Genomic DNA, 13,392 nt, shown 5'->3' with positions numbered 1-13,392 from the left:
GAGTATTGAGAAGAATGCTGGGCTGTGGACACATTCTCCAATGCCCATCCTTTAAAAGAAAAAAACTTATAGCAAATGTGTCAGGCTAAGGTCTTTATATGTTTACAGTGTTCAAAGTGTCTCAGCAAATAAAAGGAATAAGAAGTTATTCATCCAAAAATCAAAAGTGAAAAACTGCAACTTGCTTCTGCATTGAAGACAGCAGGGGTTGCTTCAGCTGATTACCTTTGATATTAAATAGCGTCTTTGGCACAGAGCTGATAAGAATATTACAGAAAGCTAGTTCAAAGAAAGTTAAAATTACTGCTTTCAAAAGCATGGTATCTACAATATTCCTTTTGTTAAAACTGGAAAACATGTTTAGCATAATTGCAAAGTATTCCAAAACAGAATTCTTTGTGTACAGAGAGTGTATTTTCATTTTCAAAAGGAGTTACAGTAACTACTGCAGTAACACCACTACAGAATCCTGGCTATTGATTATATCATGTTATATTCAAGGACTTGAAGAATAAAGCTCAAACCCCTATTCTTTAAGGTGCTGTGCAAGGATGTGATAAGAGTCAGTTTCTGTCTTCAAGGAGGCCACAGGCAGACCAGATAAACAAATGGTTGAAAAACAAAAGCACTGGCTTTTCTGTTTGAGCTAAGGAACCAAGATATTGAATGACCTCCCCTGAATCGTATCTCTGGCAGATATGCATATTCACCTAAGAGATCTAATGTCCTAATTCAGAAGCAGTGAGGAACTATAAACTCAGTTTGAATAAGGACTTGTCAGTCTTGACTGTGAAAATCCTTTTAGCCCTTTTTAAAGATTTAGCATAATGGAAAAATTGACATTATTTCAATTAATTCTGCTAGATTTAATTTTTATGGTTCATTAATATATCCTTTATAATTTCAAGTAATTGGACCCATGAACTTCATGTGTCCTATACTGAAATGAATCAAACTATTCAATAGTTGTCCAGTAATTATTTCAAAGTATTGAAAGCGATAAGCTCAATTAGTTGTTTATTTTGGAAAATAGCTGCATACCAGTGGTTCAGACCATGTTTATGTTTCATTTTAATGAAAGAAACTTCCTTCATAGAGAAGCATGTCAAATGCCTTGAAACACACACACAATGGATTGGGAGCTCATTAAAAGTCAACATCTACAGAAAATCCTCAGTCATAGTTTTGTGATCACCTTCTGATGTTTCTTTATTGTCTTTTACTTCAGGATGCTAGCAGAGAGTAGAACTGTGGTACAGTCTGATCTGGATTGTACCAGAGAGATAAGGCAGGGAAACTGCCACACTTAGGAAGCCAAATTAACCGAAAAAATGCAGCTTCTTTTCACAGCAGAATGAGCTAAGGGCCTGTCAACCCAATCTTCTCTTGCCAGTGGGTGCCCACAGAACATAAATTGCCATAGCCTAAGTCTGTGTTTTCAAAACCAAAGCCAAAATGCCTAAATGACCACTTTGTATTCCAGACAAAACTGTGTTCAGCAAACAGATTATCTGGCTTAAGGGTATTCTTCCCCAAGACATGAAAACGTTATTAAGAGGGAGATTATTTTTTTCCTTCATATTCTCTAAGAAAAGCAGACAACATTTAGAAGCAAAGCAGTGAGCACTCAACTTAGACTACATTTATAGTGTGATAATAATATGTGATGAATAAAAATGCTTGGGATATATGGAAGATTTTACACTGAATGTGGAGACCCAGTTCTGTATGGAAGACAAAAGCAAATGCGCTGGTTAGAGCATGGTGCTAATAACACCAACAGGTTTGTTGTAACAGTGGTAGCACCCATTCTGAAATAATACCTTGAGTTCTCATGCTTATCTTTCCATAGAAATGCTAAAGAATGTCTAGCAATTTTTATATAGGTTATTTTCTCCAATACCGACAATTCTAAACTAGAAGGGTAGAATTATGGTTATGAATTTCTTTTCACCTTCATTCTCTTGTATGCCTTCCAGCACATACAAGAGTATCCATCAAGAGTGTCCGTGACTGGGGGGAAGAACTAAATTGAAAATTTCAAAAGACTGAAAGGAACACTAGGGAGGCAAACCATGCACAATTCAACAGCTGTTCTGGCATTAAGAGAGTACATGCTTCAATTTGATTTGTTTTGTGCAATTTTATTATTAGATGGTTAAACAGATAGATTTCATTTTGTCCATGGAATAATAAATACCCCACTGGAAAGCTTATAAATTTATGTAGATTATTACCAGACTCTGTTGCTATTCCTAAGTAGGATGTTACACCATTTGTAGCTTGTTCAAAACCTGGCTTTTTTTCTTGCCAAATCTGTATCAGAGAAATGGATCATTTTAAGAGGCTATTTTCTATATGGAGTTGCAAGCCTCTCACTATCGTGGTTTCAGCCCAGCCAGCAGCCAAGCCACTCACTCCCCCACCAGCAGGATTGGAGAAAGAATCAGAGGGTAAAAAGCACAAAACTCTTGGGTTGAGATAAAGGGAGTTTAATAGCAAAAGCAAAAGCTGCGCACTTCCACAGAACAAAACAATTCCTAGCTTCCCATGGGCAGGCAGGTGTTCAGCCATCCCCAGGACAGCAGGCCCCCATCACACATAACAGTGACTTGAGAAGGCAAACTTCATCAGTCTGTGTCTCCCTTCCTTCTTCCTCCCCTCACCTTATATACTGGGCAAGATGTCAGATGGTCCGGAATATCCCTTTGGTCATTGGGGGTCACCTGTCCCAGCTGTTTCCTCCCAAATTCCTATGGTACCTCCAACTTTGCTTGCCAGCATGGAAGTACTAAGATCAGAAAAGGCTGTGTCTCTATGTAAGCTCAGCAATAGCAAAAACATTTCTGTATTTGTCACTGTGCTCAGCACAAATCCAAAACACAACCCCTACCAGCCACATGGAAGAAAATTAACCCTCCCCCAGCAAAAACCACTACACTGCCTGGAACAAAAATTGACTTAGAATTACATTTCAAGGGTGTTGCCATATGTGAAAAATCAGAGGTCTATTTTGAAACAATAAAGTACCAGTGATCAGTACAAGTTTGTAAATTTTACTGGTCCACTGACATTTAGTGCAAACCAGTGAGAAATAAATTCACAATGTAGTTCTTAAAACTGTGTCAAAATCCAGACTGAATTCCTGGAAGAAAGAAAAATTACCTGTGAAATGAGAGACTTACCAGTATGACTTTGCAGGGGGAAAAACCATTCTTTGACATATACAATGTGTATAAACAATAAATATTCATCCTTATTCTTCATTAAGTTTTCTTCACCTTTATTCTTCATGTAATTGTTATCATCTGTAGAATTCAAAAGAAGTAGATGATTAGACAGAGAACTTCATGAAGAGTTACCTTGTGATTTGATTGGTAACCAATTTGGAAATGGAAATTGAGGCAGTTTGTAGTAAAGCAAAAATAAAATCGTGTATGGTACATTCCTGGCAGAGCAAGAGCTGGCAACTGATGCAGAAAGCTTCCCTTCAGCATAGTTTCCATGAATCTGTATGTGCTGGTTTTGATTAAGGAGCTTTAGATTTCTCTTGTGTGTTCTCCAAAATGTCAAGCTTTTATTTAAGGTTAGTCTGTAGAATTGGTTTTTGTAGAAAAGCACATTTTGCTTTTTGTACTGCAGATCTGCTATTGGAAGAAAGTAGTGAAAGGAGCCCTAGAAATGAGCTGAGAACATGTGGAGGAATCATAACCAAAGCCTGGGCTGAGATCTGCTTCAGTTTGATATGACAGCTGATCTCTGCCTCAGTTTACCAGTTTCTAAATACCGCGGCTTACACAATGTTTATGAAACACCCAGGAGAACTGGAAAGTGGAAGTGGCAGTGGAGATCTACAACAAGCAGCAGATGTGAATTTATCACACATGGAATAAATATCAAGTGTGTAGAGACTCATCTTGTTCAGGAGCAGCTCTGCCTCTTCCGCTAAGTGCAGGAAATAATAGATCAGAGAATATAAAAAGGGACATTTATTGGCTGGTAAGCAGTTGTGGGACGCTGCATTGTTTAGGTGAGCCTAAGTGCTCCATAGTTAAAGTTCCAAAAGGAATTACAGTAATTTCACGAGTATAAGGTGCACCCTTTTCACTAAAATTTTCCCCCGAACCCGGAAGTGCACCTTATAGTCCGGTGCACCTTATCTGATGTACAAAGTTGCGAAATTTGCCAAACTGGAAGTGTGAGCTGTGAGCCACGGGGGGAGCCGGAAGTGCCACAGCAGCTGACTGGAGGCAGGCCAGGGGGCCCGCGGTACACCCCCTCCCGGGTCCAGGCAGTCCCAGGGGCCCATGGCTGCCGGGTTGAGGCGGGGCCTTGTCCAGCAACCGCGCGGGGGGAGCTGGGGGCGGAGCCTCGCTGCAAAAAAAAAGTGCGCCTTATAGTCCGGTGCGCCTTATATGATCTACAAAGTTGTGAATTTTGCCGGGGGGTGCGCCTTATAGTCCGGTGCGCCTTATGGTCGTGAAATTACTGTAGTTCTTGCAATCTGAAGGCTCAAAAACAAAAGTGATGTACCATCTTTTTCCTCACTGTCTTTGTTCTTCATTCTATCTTTATAATGCACATTGCACTCCAGATGTCTTAAACTTCAGTATGTACATTGCGCATTTTTCTAGGTAGGGTTAGCGACCCCCAGACTTTTTCTCTTCCTCAGCAAACATGTTCATTCTAACTTAATTCTTATCTGCTGTAAAACCACTTCATATATTATTACTGTCCACAGATTCCAAATGCCTCTGTGATACTGCCAGACAAAGGCTGAATGCTCCAAGATCATTATTTTTTCTGGAATAATAGTAGCAAGAGATTTTATCTGTGAAATTCCTGCATAGAGAGATGTGGCAGAGTGCTCTTGGTTCTGAGAAACAAGGTAAAGCACATTTTCATATAAACACCCAAGTGGTTTTGCAAACCACAAAAAATGCACAGATAAGGAGCTGGAAAGGTAATCATAGATTGGTTTGGTTTAAAAGGGGACCTTGAGGATCGTCTAGTTCCAACCCCCTGCTGTGGACATGGGCACCTTCAGGTAGACCAGGTTGCTCCAAGCCCCAGCCAACATGGCCTTGAATGCCTCCAGGGAAGGGGCTTTCACAGCTCCCCTGGGCAACCTGTTCCAGTGCATCACCACTCTCCAATAAAGATTTTTCTTCTAATATCTAATCTAAAGCTACTCTCAATTTAAACCCATTTTCCCTTGTTCTGTCACTACATATCCTTGTAAATATTCTTGCCCCATCTTTCCTGTAAGTTCCCTTAAAGGCAGCAGTTAGGTCACGCCAAAGCCTTTTCTTCCCCAGGCTGAACTATCACAGTTCTCTCAGCCTTTCCTCATAGAAGAGGTACTCCATCCCCCTGATCAGCTTTGTGGCCTTCCTCTGGACTCACTCCAATAGGTCTGTGTCCTTCCTGTGCTGAAGATCCCAGAGTTGGATGCTGTACTCCAGGTGAGGTCTCAGGAGAAAAGGATGTTGGGGGGGACCATGTCAAAGGCCTTACAGGAGTCCAGATAAATGACATTTGTAGCTTTTCCCTTATCCACTGTTGTAGTTCCTCCATTACAGAGAGCCACTATGTTGGTCAGGCAGGATTTTCCTTTGGTGAAACCATGCTGGCTGTCTGGAATCACCTCCCTATCCTCCATGTTCCTTAGGAAGTATCAGAGGAATAATTTCTTTTTTACTTCTTCAGAAGACTCTTTACTACAAATCTTTCATGTTAGTTTTCTGTTCAAAGGATAACTAAATATACTTTGCCAGAAAGGAATAGTTTCCATTTTTACTTGCCATCTCCAGCCCAGTAGCATTGTTCTGAGATTTACAATGGCTGTTTCACATGTAAGAACTCTTCCTGTTTGCAAAAACATTCATTTCCTAACATTTTTTATTTTGTTTGTTAAATATGGAGTTGTACTGTATCTCAACAGATCCTACAGGAACAAGCTTTCGTGTCGATTTTCATCATGGTGTTACCTGACACACCTGGCTCCTTAGCAGACCTTAAACAGCTTAAGTCTTTGCCAGTAGTTCTAACCCTGCCATACTCTTTGCCCCTCCTTGGAATTAATCCATGACTGTGATCCACAGGGACATTAAATTGTCCCCAGACCTCAAGAGTGAACTTGTTGTCACATTTCTCTCTTCCATCACATACTCGCATCTTCTCCTTCCCTTCTTTTGTAATGTTTTTGTCTAGAAGAAATAGTAATAATATAAAATGCAGTAGAGACTGTAATAAAATCATTCTCATTGCAAAAAAAGTTGCAAAATCACCACTAGGATTCAGTGATATATGTGAACAGAGATATGACTCCAAGGGGAGAGTCTAAAATCACTGTTAGGTCTCAAACTCTTTTGATGCCTCTTGAACATTTTCTTTAGCAAAGGGAAAAAAATACAAGGCAGAAAATATATCAGGAAAAAAGTGTATTTGCTACTGAACAAAACCACCCAGTGTGATTGTGGGTATATTTTGTATTCTTTCATATCTATGATTTTAAACTATTAGTGGCAGTTACTGTATTTTCTAAGAGAAAATGGTCCTTAACTATTTAATGCCATTATGTTTTAATTAAATACTTTTTTCTTTGATTGTTACTTGAAGTACCAATTATTATGAATAACCTATAAAAATACTCACTATTTAATATATGTATGAAGCAAAGCCAAGGTAGTGTCTTCCCTGACAGCTGTATTCAAGTGGGTTTAATATCAGTATGAATTTTATATGTGTAATTAAATGCTTCTCTGCTGCCATGAGATAAAAAGAATTCTTGGGTCAACAGAAGCCAGAATCCCTCTCTTAGTAGTCTCAGATATTAGCTTTTATTTCCAGAGAAAAAGAAAGATTATTCGAAGGCATCCAGTTTTCCTTAGAAATACTGGGCTTGGGTGGGGGTCTTCTTTTTAATTGCAAAAGCTGAGCAAGGCTTTAATATCCACTATCTACAGCTATACTTATACAGTTACTAACAGGCAGAGAGATGTGGGGGTTTGTTTATTTGTTTTTTTATTTTTAATTCCCAAATTTATTTTTCTGCATTTAGAATCTTAAATCTTAAGTTAGTTCTTAAAGGTTGATATAAAACTACCCCCCTTCAGAGGCAGCCAATATTTGGAACTTCAGACAGAATAAATCAATAAAATTGGAGTAGGGATCTGAGATAGTGTAATAAGATAGGAAAAAAAAGAAAAAAAGATTGAACTGCTTATAAATCATAAATCAACCTAGTTGTATAAACAGTTTTCATATAAAAGTTAATTCATATTGTGTATTCCAGGTAAATCAGTAAGTGCGATAACCATGCATGCTCATGTCTCCTAAGCAATCGTTTTTCCCTTTGAAATAACGTATTTTAGGGAATTGAAAAATTGAAAATTTAAGGATCCTCGCCGCAGGGTCCCTATATTGCTGTGTGGGGGTACATTTCTTCAGAATCAAATTGTCTATTCCAGTTTTCTTATATATTTTATACCTGAAGTATTAAGATATAGGAAAACATTCTTCATTTTTCTGTAACTGAGGATTAAAGAACTTTTGTTCTTTTTTTGGTCCTTGAGGTTGTTTTTTTTAAGTCTAAGGCCAAGGTAAATGATGGCAGGGAATTTTTCCCCATTACACTTCAGTGTCAATTTTCAGTGGGAAAAAGTATGATCCAAGAACAAATTTCAATATGACTTATTTCAGGAGGTATTACTAGAGAGGCTTAAAAAGTTCAGATAAATTGGAAGACTATAGATTACACAGTGCAAAGAAGATGCTTTGTGTGACTCGCTTTGATTTTGAGAAATTGAGACATTTTTCTGAAGTGACAGGTTAGGTCAGAACTGTCTGATGGCCCTGATCTCATCTCCTGTTTCCCTCCGTGTTCTGCTTCTACCTCATGTACACCCTGGTAACAACAGCTATGAATGGGTGCTTGAACTGAACTGTATATTTCTGGAATGTTCATGTCAGGGTTTTTTCCTCAACTACCTACCTTTCCTAATTTATTTTAATGGGAAATTCTTTTTGGGAAAGCCTGTCTCTCTCCATAATTATTAAGGAATCTCTAGGAAGACTGTTCTACTGATTTTAACATGATTATTTTTCTGAATGGGAAAAGTTCCTCCTTTATAAGGCTCTGGATCTTTTTACAGAACTAATGAGATCCAGAATAAAACTGCTCTAGAGAGGGAATTTATTTCTTTTTGTACCATTTTGTACCTTTCCAAGATCCCAGTTTAAAAAAACAAAACAGAACAAAAAACCCTTACAAAGTATCTACAGTGAAGAAGTTAAATTATATATTTATATTCCCCTTAGCCTTGCATAGCAGAAGTTTTCTTATTTATAATTGCAATTAAATATAATTATGGAAAACTCTTGCCAAATTTGCACATGAACTACAATTAAAAATGAACTTGTAGGGGAGTGATTTTCCAAAAAGTGATTTTTCTTTCTTGAGAAAAAAACAACCTTGCTTCTATTTCATCATTATCAGTGTTTCAAACAGAAAGGCTTTGTTAGCCAAATTGTTCCTGGGAAGACAGAAAGTTAATGCTATGACAGTTTTGAAAACAAATTACTTATCTGTAGGGAGCTGTTATTTTCAGTTCCTATAATGCAACAATCAAAACATTCTACAGAAATTTGTTTGCTTCTCTAAAGAAACTTCTGATTTTCTTATAAACAAGTAAAACTTCAGAGAAGCTTACTTGCTGACGTCTCTAAAGGAACTAGTGATTTTCTTGCAAACAAATAAAGCTTCAGTCTTATCTCTACATAGCCTGTTGCTTGGCACAATTTAAGCAGTAAGGCAAATTTTAATAAAAGTATAAAACGTTCTGGTAAAACTAAAAAAATAAAGACTTTTTAAAATTTCTACTCAAAGGATTCTGTGGTTTTTATATATGCTCAGAGCAATTTGAAAATACATATTTTGTACTTTAGGCTTACAAAATAGTGGAAGGACAGAAATCCTTCCTGAGAAAAGTATTTGTTAGTAAAGTGATAAACAGTACTTATGAATTATTATGAAATAGTTTTTGGGGTTTTTTCCACAGGGTGGTATCTGTTTTTTTCCCTCAGCTTTATCTGTGGTGTTCTTCCAGAGCCTGGCCAGCTTTTAGTAGTACTGTTATTTAGTCCTCCGTATGATCAAACACACATGTGCTGGGATTGCTGAGCATAAGAAAGATCTATCACTGCCTATGTAAATTTTAAAATCATGTTCCAGCTTTCAAAATTGAGTTTTTACTTTGATTAGTCCAGCCTCCATCTCACCAACCAAAAACCACCCCAAAAAAGGCAAAATGGTGCAAAGGCAAGGAGAGGAGGTGATTTTTAGGCTTTTTCTGGGGGGGGAACCCACAACCGTTTGGACAGCCAAGTATGGAGATGGCCAAAATCACCAATCACTTTGGGATGCCTTAACCTTTCATTTCAGCACATCATGTTAAGGGAATAATTTGTTCTTTATCATTTCCCTGCCGTCAGACATGGGACTGGCAAGTGCTGATGCATGGGCAGATGGATTTCACAGAAGTAATTCAGGGATGGCAAAACACACACTAATACCTGAGTGAATCCTGGAAACCACACAGCAAAGTTGATTGGTCTGTACACAAGAGTTTGGGGTGATACCCTAAGAAGGGTGCCCATAGGGTATGAAGTTTTACCTCTGGGAATCTTGTAAGTGCTTGTTTTCTTCATGGAGAACATGCCCACAGGGAAACTCCGCAGCTTATGTCATCCCATCTTGTTATACCTTTACAATTGGAAGAACCCTGTGCAGGTCCCTTTGTCCTTGTAAAACAATGCACTTTCCTGCCCTGATTTCCCTTTTGGAAAGGAGTTTGTCTTTCTTAAGTGAGCTCAAAATGCTGTCCAAAATCAGAATATTTACAAGTCTGGAACATAACCTAGCTTTTATATTAATGGCCTCAGGGTCTGAAATGGCATTATTTTAAATTGCACAGAGGCATATCAATATGATGGTTGTGGACCATAGAATGGATTTGTTTTGCAATAACCCCACGTAGGTAACCAGAGCTTCAGTTTCTGAGCACATGAGCCCATCTGCATGAGGTGCCTGCAGGCAAAGGGAGCCCACCAGAGCTGCCCATGGGCAAGAAGAGGCAGGAGCAGGTACAGGCATGAGCAGTGACAGAGCTGACACATGTTTTTCATTCTACTGCACAGCTCAAAGGGGAAAAAAAATACCAGTAACCCTAATAACCAGTCTAACTAGGTCTGTGTGGAAATGGGTTAAAGGCTGTCCAGGGAAAGGCAGAAAGACAGGCTGTAGGTGAGCTGCATGCACATTGTGGTTAAAGCCTGCACACTTTTGGCTGACAGGGCCTATGAGCACTTGGAATTGCTTTCTTCCCCTGGTATCTGCCCAGTCAAGTTGATGTGAGCTGTCCTCAGGCTCTTTGGTGAGTCACTAGCAGGTCCTGGCCCCAGTGTGTAGCCAGCACTCACTGCAGGGCATCCAGGGCAGCTGGAGGAACAGCATGGGGTGAGGCCTCAGGGCTGGTGAACTGATGAAAATTAATCTGGGTGTAGGTGTGGCTCAGTATAGTTGAATAACAGTTGAAGCATAAATTTGCCCTCACTTGAGCTTCTCTCTTGACGTCGTGCTTCCCAACTGAGAGCCCTATCCCATGCCTGGAGTCTAGCAGTGTAAACACCAGCCAGGCTGGGGATGGATCCCCAGGTTCAGACCCTTTCCATCTCAGCAGGTATAACCCATTAGAGGACGCAGAACAGATGGCACTAAGCAGGCTGTACAAAGTCTTTCCCAAAAAGTGACTCTTTGCCAAAGTAAATTACCATCAGTTGTCATTTAAATGAGAATAAGCTGATTACTTTTTGCATAATCATTCAGAATGAAACCAGATGTTCCTCAGGCCATGTTTTAAAGCTGCAATGTACATTTAAAGGTAGGCAAGAAAATTCTCTCAAGAGAAAAGGTACTGAGTCTTGTTAGTGTATTGGTTTATCTGAAAAAACTTATCTTTTATTGGTGATGAAAGTATATTTCTGAATTGGAAACCATTTCCCAGCTGTTAGACAAAGCTATATGGAAGTTGCCGTCCCAGCAATGTTACTATTGCCCCAGCATGAGTCAAGCTTTCGTTGTTTTTAAAAAGGAACAGTAACTTCCCTTCAGGAAGACTGCTCTGAATCACAGCTTTGGGCAAGTGTTTTAGAGTTTTCTGGGTTTAATTATTTCGATTTTACTTGCTTGGTACCTTTACATTCCTTGATGTGACATGTTTTCAGTCTACAGCCAGGAATCTGCTTTTCAGTGTTGAGGCTTCTAAAAGGAAGCAAATCACTCTATCTATATCATCAGAGAAATTCTTTTTAGTTATGCAATCTGTTTGAAATTGTCAGGACATCTCCTTTTCCTCCTAGTTTATAAGACCTAAAGCATCCCCACCTATGTGTTTCTTCCTGCTGGAAGAATATTTATAGCATTTCTGACCTTTGAATGAACTTTTAAGAATCAATAACAGCAAAGTGGAAAGAAGGTCAGCAGTAGTTTTCCTCTTGACTGAGTGTAGCCAGCATTCAGCTTGGGATATCTAATAGATGTTAGGAACTACCATAATCACATTTATGCAGTGTTTTTGCAAGAAATTTTCAGATTTCTTCAGTGCTGTCATGTAGCTGAAGGATACAAGGCCAGAGCCATTGATGGGTTTTTAAGTTGTTGTGTATCAATTTTTACATGGCAGAACTCCTACAAAAAGCCTTGAAAGGTGGTGCTGAAGAATAATTTTCTTAGCTGTACTTTGCCACTGGACCAATATAAGTGAATTAGAAACTGTTCCCATTAATGGCATATCACAACTAAACCACCACCCATTTCCTTCCACTCCAGATTACAGTAATAAAATTGACACAGTCAGCCCTCGATGTGTGAGAACAAGCAGTCATATGAGATGGTTCAAGACAAGATTTGTCCATTCAGAGCTGTTATCCCAATAAACCTACATCTCAAATATTTTAAAGGACCTTTCCTAATTCCTCAAATTTATGAAGCTCATTCCAAATCAAAGTGTTCCCGTAATGAACTAGACATCTCAGTGTTGTTTGCTGCCTCCTTCTAAAGAGGAAATTGATTTCTCTTTATTTCATTACCTAAAAACTGAGTTTCTTGCTTAATTAAATCCTTCCCTTCTCCATAGCTGGCATCCCAGAAAATTCTTGTTGCACCCTCTCATGCCTCCCACAGGTTCCTGGCCAACTAATTCAATTGTAACTGTGAATTAGAAGCCTAAATTCCGAAAGCCTTGAGTCAAGTGAGATGAATTCCATTGCTAGGGGTGACAGTAATAGCCCTCACAAGTGAGCAGTCTTCTACCTTGTAATTAGAGTGAATTGTTGCAGTCAGGACTTCCCCTCCTGCCATTCCATAAGAGGTAGAAAGCAGAGATTTGCTCTTTGCTGAGCCTCCTGAAACTGTAATACATAGGGCTTCTGTTTGCAAATGCAATGTCATTCAGAAAATACCTCATAAAAGTTTAATTTTTCTCCAGCATTTTCCTGATTGAATGGAGAGACAATAACAGCTATACAAATCTTCAAAAATTTCAAAAAACTTAATAGCGTTTCGAAAGAGTTGTTTTCCTAAATTTCTTTTTCTATGTCCATGTCACTTGAAGATTGTGTCTACTTGTTCAGCCAACTATCCAAATATGTCTGAAAAAATATGTCTAAAAATACAAGGAAAATAAAATAAATTTACTGTTATCACAACTTCTGTTTACTTAAAAGTTGTTTGATCAAAGGTTTTCATAGTCAGGAATTTTTTTTTTTTAATGGATGCTGTCATATTTATTATTATTGTGATTAGTATTACATTCCTGAAGAAGAACAAAGGAAAAGACATTTCCACACAAGTTCTACATGAATTGTTAATGTCAACTTTGAACTTCCTTGTTTTTTCCTATTTTATAAAACACTCTTAATATAGAATTGTTTTGTCTCCATTTCTTCAAATTCATAATATTAAAGAATGGTTTCATTTGTCTGTCTACATACCCATGTCCCTCTTTTTGCTCCTTTTTAATTTCATTCAAAGACCAATGTATTGCACCATGTACATCTTCAGTGCTCTTAAGCATAAGATTGTCTTAGCATCTCACTGTTCTCCAAAATTTGCATTTCAGCTTTCAGCGGTCTCTAACCAAGCAGAAATTGCTCTTTTCCTTTTATTCCTAAAGTATTTTAAGTACTTTGAAAAATTCTATAAAACAAGGGAAAAACTGAAATTCTGATGTTATAACTAAGTCAGATCTAAGTACTGTATTGGTTTCTAACTCTTCTGTCTCTAGCATAAATCTAAAACATGTTTGAAACTAAATAACAAAATCAACCTTT

The 13,392-nt window shown here is 38.3% G+C and overlaps 2 protein-coding genes across 2 annotated transcripts in view; one reads left to right on the top strand and one right to left on the bottom strand.

The window, feature by feature from the left end:
- The window catches only part of COL10A1 (collagen type X alpha 1 chain), an 80,257-nt gene extending 77,021 nt beyond the window's left edge, over positions 1–3,236 (bottom strand). Inside the window, exon 1 of the mRNA XM_033054794.1 lies at positions 3,186–3,236. Within this exon, the coding sequence (XP_032910685.1) occupies positions 3,186–3,224 (39 nt within the window). The 5' untranslated portion in view covers positions 3,225–3,236. The remainder of the gene's footprint in view (positions 1–3,185) is intronic.
- NT5DC1 (5'-nucleotidase domain containing 1) overlaps positions 1–13,392 on the top strand; it is a 125,673-nt gene that overhangs the window by 92,599 nt on the left and 19,682 nt on the right. The window lies entirely within an intron of this gene.

This window comes from Catharus ustulatus, chromosome 3, assembly GCF_009819885.2.
Source record: "Catharus ustulatus isolate bCatUst1 chromosome 3, bCatUst1.pri.v2, whole genome shotgun sequence".
In the NCBI taxonomy this organism is placed as follows: Eukaryota; Metazoa; Chordata; class Aves; order Passeriformes; family Turdidae; genus Catharus; species Catharus ustulatus.
This window is presented reverse-complemented; position numbering and strand designations above follow the sequence as displayed.